Here is a 19,068-nt window from a genome sequence, read left to right as displayed (position 1 = left end):
AATCAGTGAGTCAGTGAGGGCTTTGCCTTTTATTAATATGTATATATATATATATATATATATATATATATATATATATATACATATATATATATATATACACATATATATATATACATATGCACATATATATATATATATATATATATATATATATATATATATATATATATATATTCAGGGCTGCACGATAACAGAAAAAATGATTATTACGATTATTTTGCTCAAAATTTTTATCACGATTAATAATGACGATTATTCCTTTGGTAAATGAAGTCTGTGACCAAAGCAGTGTAGCCTCGGCCAATTATTCACAGATGCTGCCCTAATCATATTAGCTGCGTTGTCCGTTGTGATGCACACAAGTCTTTCTTCCACCAAGCCCCAAGCGGACATCGCTTCTTTGAGGCCCACTGCAATAAACTCCGCTGTATGGTCTTGTGGGAAAAACGAAGTTTGCAAAAACTTGCTTTTCATCTCAAACTCGCTGTCAATAAAATGAACTGTCAAGCTCAAATACGGTTCCGCAGTTCTGCTTGACCATAAGTCGGTCGTGGCAGCAAAATATTCAAGGCCGAGCCTGAGAATTTCTCTTTCTATTTCTTTTCGGCATTTCGCATACAGCGAGGGCAGCGCAACATTGGAAAAATGGTTGCGTGAGGGAATGCTATATCTTTTATCAAGTGTTGCGATCATTTTGTTAAACCCCTCACTGCTCACGGTGGTTATTGGACATATATCCTTGGCTATATGGTACGTGATCGCCTCTGTTATTTCCCGGTGTCTTTGCGAGCTAGGCACAGGGCCGCTGCTGGCCAAATGGGTGCCCTAAGCAGAAATTTACTTTTGTGCCCCCTCCCCCAAATATTACGGAAGTAAAAATAAAATAATAAAAAAAACACCTACTATAGGGGCCAAAATAGAACTTTATTCAAATAAAAGTAAATACATAAATAAATTGTATCATTTATAAATTACAATTGTAGCTCTACAGCAAAAAATACAAACTAAAATCACACTTTAAATAAAACATTTATAATAAATAAAATAAACAATAATAAACTGAAATAAAATCAACACTGTCATCTGCTGGAGCTTTCCAAAGTTCAAAATTTACAAAGGCACACTTCTGCTTTTTCTTGAGGCAAAGTCGTAAATGAGCTCTTCATATGATAAAGCCTTTGCTAATTCAGAGTTGATGCTGACAATTGCCAGACCACTCGTGCGCTCTTGTGCCATAGATGAGCGCAAGTACGTTTTGATGAGCTTCATTTTAGAAAAACTTCGCTCAGCAGAGGCAACAGTTACAGGGAGCGTCACTGCTATGCGCAGAGCAATCCAGAGATTTGGGTACAGAGGTGAGGGCGCGCGCGTCATCACGTGTGCTTAGCCTACTCTGCGTTCACCGTAAAATGCAATATATACGTTTATATTTTTGTTTATTTGTATATGTCTGTGTTCGGATTCAGCGGGTTGGAAAATGGATGGATGGATGGATGGATGTATATGTATATTATTAATATTAATTTATTATTATAATATATTAAAACGATTTTTTTGAGCAGCTGGGATGGTGCCCCCCTGGGAGTTGGTGCCCTACGCAGACTGCGTACTCTGCGTATAGGGAGCGGCGGTACTGGCTAGACAGATATGGTATTGCGTTGAACAATGTCCCTGATATTGTTGTCTGTGTTGTGGATGGCTGGTAATTTTTTGTTGTTGCTGTTTGTGCCTTCAGTCTTTGAAATTCTTGATAGTGTACTTTGTGGTGGCTTTTAAGGTGGTTGATGAGGTTTGTTGTGTTACCTTGGGACGTTTGGACGGAACAGGAGCAAAGTTTGCACAAGACTCGTACCTGATCAACATCACATTCCTCGAAATCGAAATAGTTCCAGACAACTGAGTATGACCCCTTTTTAGGAACTAACGATCGCACTTCTGCACGTTGCTCCGCCATCATATGTTTATTCTGACTGACTGTTATTGCTGCTATTGACTTCTACTGCTTCAGAAAGCGCTTGCAATCAAGACGCAGTCCAATCCGTAAACTCAGCCCATAAAAAACAGTTTGGTCTTTATACTGTAAAATCGCGACGATATTTATTAACTGATCATGGGTCATAAATATCGTTATCATGAGGAAAAAAAAGATTAATCGTGCAGCCCTAATATATATATATATATATATATATATATATATATATATATATATATATAAATATAGACAAACATATATACATACATACATACTTTCACACACACACACATATATATATATATATATATATATATATATATATATATATATATATATATATATATATATATATATATATATATATATATAAATATAGACAAACATATATACATACATACATACATACATTCACATATATATATATATATATATATACACATATCTACTTATATTCACGGCATTCGTAGTCTGAATCACAATCTGATTGTATGGGTGGTTACCTACCAGGTAACGCTTATGGTTGGCCAGCAAGTCAGCTAACATCAGCCACGGTGCCTTCAGTTGTGAGAAGCAGATCATAGAAGGGTTGAAAATAGTTTACTGTCAAATAATGCAAAGAGTACGCGACACATGTTTCGCCCTAATTCTTGGCTCATCAGGCGTACACACTCACTGCACTCCCTTATGGGAATCGAACCTCGGATGTCAGCGCTAGAGGCGAAGCCCCTAACATTGCGCCACGGCGTGTGGTTAATTTATTTGACAGCATGTAGATCGGGCAATTACATTCACGGCATTCGTAGTCTGAATCACAATCTGATTGTATGGGTGGTTACCTACCAGGTAACGCTTATGGTTGGCCAGCAAGTCAGCTAACATCAGCCACGGTGCCTTCAGTTGTGAGAAGCAGATCATAGAATGGTTGAAAATAGTTTACTGTCAAATAATGCAAAGAGTACGCGACACGTGTTTCGCACTAATTCTGGGCTCATCAGGCGTACACACTCACTGCATATAGCCAAATTCCCGGGCTTCGCAGCAGTGAAGTATTGCTTTTAAATTTTAATTAAGAAGAAAAGAAAACCTTTTTAAATTGAGGGAAAATATACCAATAACAATTTGTTAAGGATCTGTTTTTTTGTGAAGCTGCCTTTACACAGCCTGTCTTAGCGCTCTTTGGGGCTCTTCCTTGTTTTCTACGTACTGCGTTCACAGTCAGTTCACGTGATTACGTGGGAGGCGTGATGACGCGATACGCAACTCCGCCTCCCACGGCCAGCGAGCTGCAGACCATTACAGTATATGGACAAAAAAGAGGTTCCAGTTATGACCGTTACGCTTTGAATTTCGAAATGAAACCTGCCTAACTTTTGTAAGTAAGCTGTAAGGAATGAGCCTGCCAAATTTCAGCTTTCCACCTACATGGGAAGTTGGAGAATTAGTGGTGAGTGAGTGAGTGATGCGCGATATTACTGTTAGAGAAAGTTAGAGGCGTTTTACGGAAATACAAACCAGTATTACTGCGAGAGGAAATTAAAGGTACACAATACAGTGACGCATATTACAGCCACATACAAGCCGGTATAACTGTCAGAGGAGATTAAAGGCATATTACCGACGCGCACGCCTGTATTACCGCCAGAGAAAATTAAAGGTATATTACGGACGTACAAGCCAGCAGACGTACAAGACGGTATCCTTCAATAAGGGTGTGCACAGGTATCCTTGAATAAGGGCGCGCACAAAAAGGCGAGCCTCAAAAGGGCGACCTCAATTGGTCACAGCGAATAAAGGCGCGCGTAAATAAAGATCTGCACCTTTGCTGCTCTTCACATATTCCAGAGCCATTTGAACTAAATTATCTACGAACGCCTTTTTTCGCCGCGCTCAATTGAGGTTGCCCTTTTGAAGGTCACCTTTTTGTGCGCGCCCTTATTGAATAGAGCCATACAAGACAGTATTACTGTCACAGAAAATTAAAGACACACAATACACGGCGGCAGCCCACGAAGAACGGTCAGCTCAGCAAGTAAACATCAACAAATGAAAGGCTGAAGGAAAGAAAAATATGACCAACAAAAAGAATGAGGTCAAAGTCCCTTGCCATTTAATATAGACTGTTCCTACTAATGTTTATGCACTACTGTTCTAGCGCCCGTTATTGTAACGGGCTAAATGACTAGTGTGTATATATATGTATATATATATATATATATATATATATATATATATATATATATATATATATATATATACTAGTCACAGAGGGATGCCGGGGAAGGGTGTCCAGGCAGCGGCTCTGCCCCTGTGTTTCTGTGTGTTGCAGGATTGGGCCCGGGACAAGCAGTAGGACCTGCTTCGGGGAAGCCTACCCTCATCAGACGGACCGTTTGGCCGGACGACACTCCACTGGCGATGGGGCAGCCCCTCAACCGGCGGAGGCTGCGAAGGCACGAGCGGTACTGAACAGCGGGGCACGTAGATCTCGGAGGGGGTGCCGAAGAAGAGAGTTCCAGGGTGCCGGAACGGACCCTGGACAGAGAGTAGGACCCACTTCGGGGTTGAGCCGCCCTAACGGGGTGTGTCGCTTGGACCAACGGGTCTTCGCTGGCGATGGGGCACTGTGGTGCCCGGCGGGCGTTCATGCCCGGCCGGGACGCCCAGGAGGACTGGAGGAGGGCTTGTGGATCCTCCGGAACACGAGGGGGCATCCTGCCTGGTTGCTGTGGGGACCACGGGTACAGAGCTTGGAAGCTCATCCCTGTAGGGGCCCGTGGTCACCACCAGAGGGCGCCCCAATGCCTTGGGAGTGTTGGACCTCAGTACTTCCGCCACACTGGGAAGTGCTGGGGGGAAGAGAATTGAAGACACCTGGTGGACTTCCGGTTTCACCGCTGGAGCTTCCGCCACACAGGGGTGTGGCTACAAACCTCAGGATGCAGCTGGAGCCCTTCCGGGGTGAATAAAATGGGCCGCCTCCCTCCAATCAGGGGTAAGAGTTGGGTGGAAGAAGGACGAAGCTTGGTAGAGAGGAGTGGAGGCGGACCAGAGACAGAGAAGGCATTGTGCGTGTGGCCAAGGACTCGAGGGGTGATTGGTGCTGCGGCACTGGGTCTGTGCACTGTAAATATGATTAATAAACGTGTGTTGGGTGAAACCATCGTGTCTACCTGTCTGTGTCCGGGCTGTTCCTCACAATATATATATGTTAATATATATTATGAGGGGCCATTCAGGAGAAAAAGATTGGTTCGTAAATATATACATTGGTTCATATACATTGGTTTGAATATATACATTGGTTTTAATACATCCGTTCAGATATACTGTATATATCGGTTCAGATATATACATTGGTTGGGATGCATTGGTTTAGATGTATACATTGGTTTGAATACATCCGTTCAGATATATACATTGGTTCAGATACATTGGTTGAGATATATATAAATTGGTTTGCATAGATCCATTCTGATATATATACATTGGTTGAGATATATTTGTTTGGATATATACATTGGTTGGAATACATCCGTTCAGATACATACATTGGTTTAGATATATATATATCGGTTGATATACATTGGTTAGGATATATATATATTGGTTTAAATAGATTGGTTTGCCTGTCTGCCATGTTTTGTTTCGTACGCCATCTTGGTTGGGGGTCCTCGATTTCAAAGCACTTTTTTTCCTTATTTTAAACACTTGCACAGATACCTGCCTCCTCGTCCCGCTCTGTCCCGCCCCGGCTCATTGTACCCGCCTCACTCGCTTCCTCGTGTCCCTCCCATGACAGATTCTTCTCAAAAGCCGAGTTACCGGAAAGCATTGATCTCAACCGCAGTACGCCCTATTTTTTCACCTTATGATACGCTGGTTTATCATTGACCGAAAGCCGCCCGGTGATTTCTGTTATTCCATATTGGAAGCATTTCATTAAATAGTAATCTGCTTCAGCAAGGAACTTAGTTCTATTTGCTGAAAGGATGATATGGAGGAAAACACTGGAGTTGCGCGGTTTCTTTTAAATGTTGATCAAGGATCAGAATGACCAGAATATTCCTGCTTCACAAATAACTGATGTCTAACTGTTTTTATAGTAAAATTGACAAAACCACAAACACGCACGTACACGTACACGCACACAACACACACACTCAAACTCACAAATCGTGGGTCGCACACACTACTGATTAAGTGTATCTTTTAGAGGCGATCATTTTTTTCACCCCATAAAACGTTAGTTCGTCAAAGATAGAAAGCAGCGTGGTGATTTCTATTATTCCATATTGGCAGCATTTCATTTAATATAATGATATAAAAATCATATAAAATGGCATAGAATCTGCGTCGTAGACTTATTTTGTGTCATATTTCTTCAAAGAAGTCTTTAATTAGTTTGCTTTAAAAAAATCTTACGGCACACATGTGAACCGTTGAAAATCGCTGATCTTAATCAATCAATAAATATTTGAACAGGTGCTCTAAAATATCTGTGCCTCATAGAATTCAGTGTCCCTTCTCTTAGGTGCACTGAGATGTGATTGCTGCGGAACTCCTCTTGTTCACGTGCCTTTGTGCGCTGCTTGTCTTTTGTTTTAACGCATGCTCCGTGCAAAATGCTGTCATATCTGTTAGTAAACATGCACGTGCACCGATGCCCTGATGTCTGCGTTCTAAGGCTGCAGGTATATTAAACGCTATTGACGTTTTACCGGGGTGCTCTGTGATTGAGGACGGACAGTAAACTTTGTTAAAATGATATTGAAAAATACCAGTTGTCAGTTGTATTTTCAGTCGTTTTGGCGTGTTTACTATTCTGTTACCAAAAAATTCTTCAACGGGGCTCATCAACAAAGAAACAAGGACAGTAAGATTTAGTAAAATATCAGTAATAATAATACATTGCTCGACACCCAGTAACACTTTACAAAGACATTTAAAAGACAGCTCGTTAAAATAAATGCATCAATCCATTGTCATGCTATAAGTAATAGCTTGCTCTTAAACATTTGCACAGGTGGTTGTTCCTGGGGATAAAAAATATCCACGGGAAAGGCTTTGTTATTGAACTCAAATTTGACCTCCACCATATGTGTCATCAAAACTATTGTAATGAAATATAGTTCTATATAAATAAATAAATAAATTTCCTTTCACCACCCCTGTACATTGGAGAGGGACCTCATTTTCACAGCAGGTGCAATTATCCTATAAAACACATAGGAGTTATGTGCACCGTTTTCCATGGGAAATTAAAACTCATCAAATGCATTTTAAAAACTTGTAGGAAGCAGTCTGTGGCATTCCTCATCTGCTGTGGTCCCTTACAAAATGAACACCAGGCAGTTAAAATTGTGCAGAGTTTCTTTAATAAGCCTATCAGACAGTCTTTTATAGCACTTTCATATCGAGTGTATCTCTTAATCCCTTCTAGCAGAGGAAACACTCATTTTAAAAGGTCATATATGTCTTTGTAAAGTGTTACTGGGTGTCAAGCAATGTATTATCTATCTATCTATCTATCTATCTATCTATCTATCTATCTATCTATCTATCTATCTATCTATCTATCTATCTATCTATCTATCTATCTATCTATCTATCTATCTATCTATCTATCTATCTATCTATCTATCTATCTATCTATCTATATATATATATATATATGTATATAATATAATTCACTAAGCAGCCGACAGGGCATGCAAGACAACCATGGGATATGCACGACATAGCCACGCCCACCAACTCTAAGACCATGGGATACGACAACTCACAGAGCCATGCCCACTAACTCTAAGAATTCACTAAGTCCATGGCAAGCAAGACGCATGCAAGACAGAGCCCCGCCCACCAACAATTCACTAAGCAGCCGACCATGGCACACGCACGGCAGAGCCACGCTCACCAACTCACAGAGCCCCGCCCACCAACAATTCGAGCGAAAGCATTTGCCAAGAACATTTTCATTAATCAAGAATGAAAGTCGGAGGTTCGAAGACGATCACATACCGTTGTAGTTCCGACCATAAACGATGCCGACTGGCGTTATTCCCATGACCCGCCGGGCAGCCAACCGGGTAACCAAAGCCTTTGGGTTCCGGGGGGAGTATGGTTGCAAAGCTGAAACTTAAAGGAATTGACGGAAGGGCACCACCAGGTTTGGAGCCTTTCGCTTAATTTGACTCAACACGAGAAACCTCACCCGGCCCAGACACGGAGAGGATTGACACATTGATAGCTCTTTCTCGATTCTGTGGGTGGTGGTGCATGGCCGTTCTTAGTTGGTGGAGTGATTTGTCTGGTTAATTCCAATAATGAACGAGACTCCCTCCTGCTAAATAGTTACGCGACAAAAGAGCGGTCAGCATCCAAGTTCTTAGAGGAACAAGTGGCTTTCAGGCACATGAGATTGAGCAGTAACAAGTCTGTGATGCCCTTAGATGTCCGGTGCTGCACGCGCGCTACACTGAATGGATCAACGTGTCTACCCGGCGCCGAGAGGTGTGGCTAGGCCGTTGAACCCCATTTGTGATGGAGACTGGGGCTTGCAATTGTTCCCCACGAACGAGGAATTCCCTGTAAGTGCGGGTCATACGCTTGCACTGATTAAGTCCCTGCCCTTTGTACACACACCCGTCGCTACTACCATGGTCGGGTTACTTGGTGGATTATATACAGTATAGAAAAGCAGCCGGAACCGCAAAGAACAATGATAAGTCAACGTGGCTCAGAGGTGCATGTGGACTGTAGCAGAGACGAAAGCGACTGAGGCAGTGTTTGGAAAATGAACAGTCACCGTGACTCACAGGTGCATGTGGACTGTACACAGACGAAAGTGACTCAGGTAAGGAGTAGGGGGCGGGTACATGAGCAGGCAGTGCGTACTGAACGATGACTAAGAGATGACTAAGAAATCAGCAGACTACAATGGTGGGGGGACCGGGGTGGAGGGAGCGGAATGGGCGTCCTTCCCCTCTCCCCCCATTCTGCCCTCCTCGCCCGAGTGCCGTCCAGCCCCGTCCCTTGCTCTGGGAGGTGGAGGCGCAACGGCGGTCCTCCAGTTTTGAGTCACGGACAATTGTATGTTGCCCTCTCCAGAGTTCCATCTTTTCAATCACCTACAGTCGTATCCTCAAACCCACCCCATTTGGACAATTGTGTCTTTCAGGAAGTGTTCACCCATCAATACATAATAATGCGGCGTATTCTACGCCGCGGGTTGGCTAGTTACTGATATTTTACTAAATCTACCTATGCTTGTTTCTTTGTTGATGAGCCCCGTTGAAGAATTTTTTGGTAACAGACAAGTAAACAAGCCAAAACGACTGAAAATACAACTGACAACTGGTATTTTTCGATATCATTTTAACAAAGTTTACTGTCTGTCCTCAATCACAGAGCACCCCGGTAAAGCGTCAATAACGTTTAATATACCTGCAGCCTTAGAACGCAGACATCAGGACATTGCTGCGCGTGCATGTTTACTAACAGATGCCGACTGCATTTTGTGTTAAAACAAAAGACAAGTGGCGCGCAAAGGCTGCGGAACTCCTCTTGTTCGCACCCCTAGAAGATATGGACGCTCCTCAAAAAACACTGAAAGATTACCTTCACATTGCTCTCTTCCTTGCTGGGCTTAAATGTGGCTGTTTTGTCAAGCAATATGCTTCCTGCATGGTGCTTCGCATACTTAAATGCTCGAAGGGCACGTATTGATTTTTAATTGTTTGTTTTTCTCTGTCTCTCTCTCTCTCACTCTCTCTGACATTCTGTGCTCCTGACGGAGGGGGTGTGAGCAGGGGGGGCTGTTCACACCACTAGACATACGGACACTCCTCTAAAAAAATGCTGAAAGGCTACCTTAACATTGCTCCCTTCCTAGCAGCTGCGTTGTCCGGCGGTGCTTCGCATACTTAAAAGCCAAACAGCCCTATTGATTTGTTTGCTTTTCTCCCTCTCTCTGACAGTCTCTGCTCCTGACGCGCACTCCTTTGAAGAGGAAGATATGTTTGCATTCTTTAAATTGTGAGACGGAACTGTCATCTCTGTCTTGTCATGGAGCACAGTTTAAACTTTTGAAAAAGAGACAAATATTTGTTTGCAGTGTTTGAATAAACTTCCTGTCTCTCTACAACCTCCTGTGTTTCTGTGCAAATCTGTGACCCAAGCATGACAATATAAAAATAACCATATAAACATATGGTGTCTACTTTGTGGATTTTCACCTTTCGCGGTGGGGGGGTCTGGAACGCAACCCCCACGATAGAGGAAGGATTACTGTATTCAAACCAATGTATCTCAACCAATGTATATTATCTGAACCAATTTATATATTTACAAACCAATATTTTTTTCCTGAATGGCCCCTCATAATATATATATATATATATATATATATATATATATGCAGTTGGAGATCCACAAAGGGAGAAAAAACGAATCACGTATCATAAAATAGTTTTATTCCTGAGCTTTCAACCCCTATCAGGGGTCTTCATCAGAGGATAATGCTTAGACTTACAAGAATCAAAGGCAATATATAGCAACACATTCAGTATTGGGGGGGATGGGGGGGTGGGGCACGGTGACTAAGTCAGTATGATCAGGGGGGGGGGGGGGGGGTGTATCGTTTAATTAATGTGCATATGTCCTTCTTAAGTTGCCATATGCTGGGTTTATGTCCAAGTGTCTGTTGATGGCGTTTTCATCTGATAGCCAAGACTCGGCCAACTCTCTGGCGCTTTTTGTACTGGCCTTAAATTTTACTTTTACGTTGTCCCAGTTGAATGTGTGTCCTGTCGATTTAGTATGTGCATATATCAAAGATAGTGCGTCCTTTCTTCTGACGGCATTGCGATGCTCCTGTACACGTGTTGACGTCAAAAAAAATCTCAACACGTGTACAGGAACATCGCAACGCCATCAGAAGAAAGGACGCACTATCTTTGATATATGGAACTCTGTTTTTTTTCTTAATCATACGAATGCTCAGTCTGCACCCCTTGTGTCTCATGATATAGCACATGTCAAACATTTAGTCTAATTTGTGCCAGACCCTTTGTAGTGTACCACCTTTGATGGTTGACATGGCAGCCATGAATAATTACTTATTTTTCTCAGGTGCCAAAATTTGGAAAATAAATAAGGTTAGCTCCCCTAAATGGATGCATATGTATCATACTTATTGAGTAATACATATTTGGAAGTGTTCATTTTTTATTTCACACTGTATATAATACAGTATATATATATATATATATATATATATATATATATATATATACAGTATACTGGGTGACATTAGTTATCTAAATTTTAACTGGGATAACCTTGCAAATAGCAGAGCGTATGAACAGTAATACATAGATGTTATCAGTGACTGCTTTTTTAAACACATAACATTAAAACACAAATCAGAGGAGAAGTCTCTCTAAATGTATTGTCCTGTAGTAATTGGAATCAGTCTCTTCCATCAGGGGGTAGAGGTGTTTGAGCCATTGGGCTCTAGTGACCATAATATGATACATTTCAGAGTGTTTTGGCAGAGTGCATTTTCAAAAATGAAAACCATTCAGTTTAACTCTAGTGTCAGGTGATTACAACAAACTTAAAAAACTGATCAAAAAGGCTACTTCAACCTTGGGAGTCATGCTGGACTTGCTGAAGGAAGTGGTAGAACAGAGGTCAGCCAGGAAGCTGCTTGCTATTCTGGACAATGGCTCTCTCCCCCGTATAAGGTTTTGGCTAAACCAAAAGAGGAGCACATTCAGTAACAGACTTGAGACAAATGTGTTGCTTCAAGGAGGAAAAAAAAATCTTACTGTTACTAGTATGTGGTATTAATGTTACAGCTCTGTAACATCTCTCTCCTTTAAGAATGAATAACCAAAATTTTAAGACTCCCTTGCTGCTTATGCTGCATTACAATCAGTCTTTACAAGATAGAAGTTGTCTGCATGTATCTTCAGATAACTGGGTGTGTGTGGAAAACATTGTTTTCCTAAATCAAGGTTTTTGTGGTTGGTGACATTTTTTATAATTACTATACTGTTCAAAGATTTTATGAGCTTTGTTAAACTTCCATCTGAATTCATTTTCAACTAATGATAGTTCTCCAGATATCTGTGAATAGTTCATCAATGTAATCAGATGTTACTATGGACTGAAATAGCATCAGAATTTTTTTAGTTTTTGTTTTGACCACTGCATGAACAAATACTCAGTTTGGGGTGCTGCATTCTTGCATCTTTTTGGTAAGAGTATCTGTCATAACCTTTTTATTGTATGATGATCAGTTCATTTATTAGTTATTCACAGATATAGTGTTCAGTTTACTGCTAAATATAAATTAGAATACCAAGGCAAACTGTTTAAAAACGATATACTTTGCTTCCACAGAGCTGACATGTTATTTAAAGCAATAAAATGAAAAGGTTCAAGTTAGAGATAAAAGTTGTCAATTGCATCAAAATAGACTAAACATATACTTCTATAATTTGGCTGATCAGACTTACCATATAGTTATTGCTTTATTATAGGAAAATATAATTTAATAGTCAAAAATTCAAGGAACCCTTTACTTTGTGTGATTAAATTTTAATATACCTTTAGTTTAAAAGTTTTGGACTGAGAAAGAATTTGTTTTAGTTTGGAAAAATTGCATTCTTTTTTGAATGGATGATTTAGGAAAGAAGTGTAAATAAAACAGATACAGCATATGTATTTCCTAGAAAAAAAATATACATTTAAATAATAATTCTGTCCTAGAAAAAAACAAGTACCACTGAAGCATTTTTTCAGTGCTTTGCTTCTTTTCATGTTCTCCTAGTGGCTGTGTTGGTTTGTTGGTGAGCTGGTTAATTGGCCTTTATGAGGGAATGTGGGTGAGTGCATGATTATGGTTTGAGATGGACAGTGCCGAATCCAAGGCTGATTTTTGCCTTTTTCTCAGTATTACCATGGTAAGCTCTATCCTCTTACAACTGGGACCTCCTATAACTTAACTCCTGAACTGGGTTTATCAGGTTTGATGATAGACAGATGCAATCATACACCAAAAAGTAAGAATTTAGAACTTGCCACTTGGGATCTCACTGACCATCACAGGAACTGTAAAATTCAACTATTTTATTATTTAAGGGGTGAATGGTACCAAAAAAGTGTCTCATTCTATGCAGCTGCTACACCTCAGCAAACAAAATGTCTTCTCCAAGATGTCTTTTAGGATAACCTTTGGCACAACAAAACCTAATTGGTTGTAGTTTTTTTGCTAAGTGATTTAATCCAGTGTTGCTGGATAGGGTATGACATTACCTCTCTTTCTTGTTTTCCAGGTGATGTAGTGTTCCTGATGCCATGTGAAAGATGAGTATCCTGATCACTCTTCGAAATGTGCTACTGGCACTGAGTCTCATGCTGGTCCTGGGATTCCTGTACTATTCATCAGGGAAACTGCATATGCGAGGATGGGGTCAGGAAACATGTGAGTAATGGGAACTGGAACAGTAAGAGGTTAATCACTTGTCTGGTGGTGCTAGTTTCATAGAAAATTTAGCATAGTCTATGTACCCAGAGTATTTATTAGACTATACTAGTTGTTTGTTGTTTTTGTACTAAAGTATAAAAATAGCACAACAGAACATCCAATCAGAAGACCAAGCAATTTTCAATGATTATCATGGGCTGCTTTTTGCTATCATTTGTCAAACCTTGCTAGCCTAATCTGCTTTTCCAAACTTTGTACATAATTTTGTTTTCCTTAGTTTGCCTTACATAGAGCCTCAAATAAAGTAAAACCAGGGTTGTTAACAGTAACCGTTTTAAAGTAAATTTGGAAAACAACATCTTCAAAAGAGAATGTAAAAATGATGAATAATGTTTTTAAGAATAGAATTCAATAGAGCCTTAATAGTAAAGATTAAAAAATACCAGACTGATTCAAAGAAGAAGCCTCCATCAGTCTTGTCTTGTTAATAATAAGCAGCACATTAGCTATATTATTGTTTTTATCAAGTCAACTCTGCCAAATATATTGTTTTTTGTAATTTAAACTGTAGTGGTTGAACTAGTCCTTTGAATGTGAAACCTTGACTGCCCAGTCATGGTTTGAACTGCACAACAATATACTATATACTAACTGACAATATATACTGGCAAAATATACAGTATTTTCATTCACAGGGTAAGCTGGTTAATTAATAACACAGTTTTGCGCTGAAAAAACTCTTCATTGTGTCTATTGAAAGCAGCATAGCAGTACAGTAGTCTACACTGCCGACTCATGGTTTGATTGACCTCCACTCAAGTATTGACCTTTTTTTTTGCCTATGTGCAGTTTGTGTGTTCTCCCTATGTATATGTAAGTTTTCTGTGGACACTTTTTTGTTTCCTCCCTTATTAAAAGGAGTAGTTTTTGGTTACTTGTACCAATATTGTAATACTGGGATATTTTGTGCTCTGTAATAGACTATCCAGAGGTGTTCCTGCCTTGTGCATGACGTTCAGATTAGGTTGATTAGATGTGTCTGAATTTGTACGTTCTGATTCAGTATGGGTGAATGGTATAGGGTCTGATGCTCCGTTACCTCACTAAGTGGATAATGTGAATCTAGGAAAATGATGGATGGGTATTAAGAATTTCACGGCCATTGATATTCAGTATAATTACAAAAAATATGATTATTTCATAATACAGTACTTGTGTGTAACAGTATTAAATAAGAAAAGTTTAGTGCCAGTGTACAAAGTCATTTTTGTAGTAGATGTGAAAAGTAAACTGAAAATTTTGCATACACTTAAAACATTAACATTTTTCAGTTAACATATTTTTTTCTTACATTTGCAAGTTTTCATTTTAATATTATGTAAATTGCTAAATGGTATCTGTATGTTCTGAATGACGTAGAACCTTTAAATAGTACCACTTATATTAGTATAGAGTCCTATCAGGCAGTACTACAACTTTAAAACTTAAACTGTGTATTTTTACAGACCAGCAATACCGACATGCTTTATATAGTATGTAACAAAGTCATCTTTTTTTAAATTTTTTATTAATCACGCAGTTTACCATGAGGAGAATGGCTGCTCAAAATGGGACTTCTAAGCCATCTATGAATAATAAATTATAAATCAGTCATTTCAAGCAGTAATAGCCGTTTGCAGCATTAGTAATATCTTTGCTATATTTTTAAATCAATTTAATTGTAACTTTGATAAAAAATGTCAATTTTTATCAAACATGAAAATTTCTGTATGACTCCATTAATGTAGCTCCAAACCGTGATACTGTACATAGTTTACAATTTTTTGACATTTTAATATATTTAACATGCATCGTGCAGCGCATAATACATTCAAAATAAAAAGGCAAGAAAATTTAAAAATGGTTTTTATACTTGTTGAACTGATGCCAGAGAATTGCTATCAATGTTCTAGCTGCCACCTGGTGGTTACTTCAAGTATTGCAAAACTGCTTATAGGTCATGTCAATGTATTTTCCATTCCTAATATCTCATTTGTTATTTACACGCCCATCGTGGTTTTCTTTTCAGTTCCATGCATGAATGCACAAAACAGCCTAGAATTTTAAGTAGTTTGGCAGAGTAGTAAAATCACTACCCCAGTGGTAGGTAGCATTGGACCAGATTATAAATTATGAAGAGGCTGCTTTCATAATACATGGTACATGTACAACCTAGATATTGTGGAAATGTCTAGTTGTGAACCCGTCTGAGAAATTTCCCCTTTTTATATTAATTTGTGCCAGTCCCCCACCCTTATTAACCTTCTATATTTCCGTACAGATGCCATTGTTAAAGGGTCCAACCCAAAGGATTCCCCTAAAATTCAACGAAGCATCCTTTTGGCCTGCCATATACCAAAACAATATAAAGAGTCTCCTTGTCCAATATTCCCATAAACTCATGCTCTCCATCATGCATTCCTTAAATGACAACTTACAATAATAGACGGTACTATCAACGGAGTCAAGAACCATTTGCATTGCTTTGCTACTCTGTATTTTTCCTTCCTTAACAACCTCATTTGTACTTTGAATTCCAGGCTCCACTTCCTGAACAAAAATAAGGAGAACAAACTCAACTCCTAATTAAAAAAGCCACAAAAGAAAATGTCAACCATTCTCTCCAACAGTAATCATGTAGTAGCAATACCTTCTGACCGCCCATCTTTCACAGGATGAATGATCAGTACTCCGCAAAGGTCTGTCTTTTGTTTCGGTGCTAAAAAACGACTGTAGTTCCCAAGTCCACATTATCCTTTATCAATTTTACTGCACACTTTACTACATACTTTGCAGGAGAAACCAACGCTATGAAAGAGAGTGATCTTGTTTCTGAAATCATCAACTTTGTTAACCCCAAGCAGAGTTTCTGGGCCCCATTATTGTTCTTAGCTGAACATTTTGCAGATGTTGAATATTTCATCAATCAGTGCTTTAGTCAAATTCCTAGTAAACTTTCTTATCCCAACAAACACACATCCATTCTTATTAGAGGTGAACTTTACACTACAGATACTACACCATCAAGATGAAATTGTCATCAAATCTGCAGACAAGGTGGTAATAATCTGTTAGAAGGATCTTTATGTTAGATATGCATTTTAGTCTGTAAATTGTGTAGAGCAGGGGTAGGCAATGTCGGTCCTGGTGAGCTGCAGTGGCTACAGGTTTTCATTCCAACCCAATTGCTTAATTAGAAACCAATCATTGCCAATCTCAGACCTTATTTAACTTTATGGCTTGTTAGTTGGTGCAATGTAAGGCTCTTATATTGTAGATTTTTTTCCTTTCCAAGGATATCATCCAAATGATTTGAAGCCTAAAACAGATCATTTTCAGTCTGTCACATTTTTCTATCAAGTGTTTTATTAAATCAAACAGTGCATGATGAACACACACAGATATAATTGGAAAAAAGCTAGCTGGAGAACTGCTGGCTGCTTTATCTTTTACATCTTATTGCTAATAAGGAGCAATTAAAACACTGAATGCAGCAGTTTAAGATTGAAATAAGCAATTAAGGGTGGAGAACCTTAACAAGCGAGACCACTAAAATGAAGCATCAAAATGTCACGTAAGCAATAAGTGCTTCATCAGCAATAATTGAGTTCTCGTTAAGGAACTGGGTTGGAACAAAAACCTGCACATACTGCGGCTCTCCAGGACCGACATTGCTTACCCCTGGTGTAGAGCAATGATGACAATAAGCAGCACATCATTGCAGCCCAAGCACAGCTAACAGCTAAAGTGCTGCTGCATACATGCATTTCCTGGTAAAAGACCGGGTGGCAGTAGCTCAATCCTTTTTCAAGTACCTTAGTAAATTAGCAGCTAATACTCACAATTTCAGAGTACAGAATGTAGTAGAATAATTTTAAATTATAAAGGTTCACATCTGTTTTTCAGTTATATTACAAGAAATATACAAGTTATTCACAGGAAATTCTGGGAAGCATAAAGGCATCTGACTGTATAATTAATAATATTTAAAAATGCTAAGAGTTGATTTTTCTTAGTAATTTATTTGCTTTTCTAGAACACCGTTTTTAATTTTTAATATTTTCCTGAAGACACATCTGACATAATTTTGAATCTATGTGACGCATACACAGTCATTTCTTTTGTTACAGTATATTGAATGCAAGTTTCAGGCTTTATTATAACTGAATAACTCAATTCATTGTACTTGCTCCTCTCTTTGCTCTAAAAACTTGATTACCGATGGAGGATTTGTTTCAAAACTGTATTGTTTATCTTGGGTTCAGGACCATGTAGTAAGATTCTCAGGAAGTGACAGAATATGCTTATCACCAGTATTTCCTAGACATGGTAAAATTCAACATACATTTGTATATGGCTTAATTCACTCTTAATTTAAATTTAAAAATGCACTTGAGTGGCATAGCATCAAATGTGTGCCTGTTTTGGACAAATGTTCTGACTCTGTGCTCAGCTTATGACAAACTGGTATAATTTCAACTACAGTAGTGTTGTACAGTTTTTGGACTATAATAAACTCTTATCATTTTACTGAAAATTTGGATTATACTGGGTGCAACACCTTAGCCCAGTGAACAGTCTTGTATAACATTTTTTGTTGTCTTACCCATCTGAAAGAGTACCATCCTGGCCTCTGTATTAAAACTGAACAGAGATTTACTGTACTAATTAATAAAAAAAAAAAAAGTTTACACAGTGTGGCACAACACAGTCATTCCTTAATATACAATGCCCTTTCATTGGCATAGTTTATAACCCCCATTCATCAGTCTTCTGACTTCAGGAGAATGGGGCTAGAGCCTAGACTAGCAACACTGGATGTAATGCAAGAACCAACTTAATTTGCAGTGCATTGCAGGGTTGAAATAGGCACACAACCATACTCACACTCACATGGGGCCAGTATGACATTGGCCAGCTAATCTAACACGCACAAACACACCCACACACACACACACACACACAAACACGTTGACATGTAGTATTAAAACTGGTGTACCCAGAGAATGATATGGAGTTGGATAGGGTTTAATCAGCTGTTAAAGTGCAAAATAGGTCCATATTCCTATAAAACTATCTCACACAGAAATTAAGTCTTGTTAAATTAGCAGCTAATGGGGGAATAAAAAGCAAAAACAATAAAAAAAGGATGATTTTGTTGTGGTGTATACTAGCAAACACAGAACACTGAGCTTTTCAGATTTGACTGAAACATGCCATGTCCTAATGACAACCTCCAGGGCTAACTGTCTTTTGAAATAGAAATCGATATACACAAAAGATGTTTATGTAGACTTGCATAACAAGTGAAGAAGTGCATATTGTAAAGTTGGTCAAATGATCATTTAATTTCTTAATTTATATTTTATTCATAAAGATTTTGTTCCATCATTTAAATATGGTATTCATTAAATTTCAGCAACAATTTGATGTTTATTTAGCATTATTCACTGAAGACTGTCTCAGAGCACTACAGTAATCCCTCGCTACTTCGCGGTTCACTTTTCGCGGATTCACGACTTCGCGGGTTTTTAAATACAAGTGATTGCCCGCCTAT

General features: G+C 39.0%; 1 protein-coding gene across 1 annotated transcript in view; it reads left to right on the top strand.

Annotated features, from left to right (window-relative positions):
* Window positions 1–19,068, top strand: part of st3gal3a (ST3 beta-galactoside alpha-2,3-sialyltransferase 3a) — a 249,979-nt gene that overhangs the window by 41,465 nt on the left and 189,446 nt on the right. The window contains 1 exon segment of the mRNA XM_051933244.1: window positions 13,321–13,469. Within this exon segment, the coding sequence (XP_051789204.1) occupies window positions 13,352–13,469 (118 nt within the window). The 5' untranslated portion in view covers window positions 13,321–13,351.

The sequence above is a fragment of the Erpetoichthys calabaricus genome, chromosome 10 (genome assembly GCF_900747795.2).
Source record: "Erpetoichthys calabaricus chromosome 10, fErpCal1.3, whole genome shotgun sequence".
NCBI classification, from domain to species: Eukaryota; Metazoa; Chordata; class Cladistia; order Polypteriformes; family Polypteridae; genus Erpetoichthys; species Erpetoichthys calabaricus.
The sequence above is the reverse complement of the archived record's forward strand: the minus strand, read 5'-3'. Positions and strand labels throughout refer to the sequence as shown.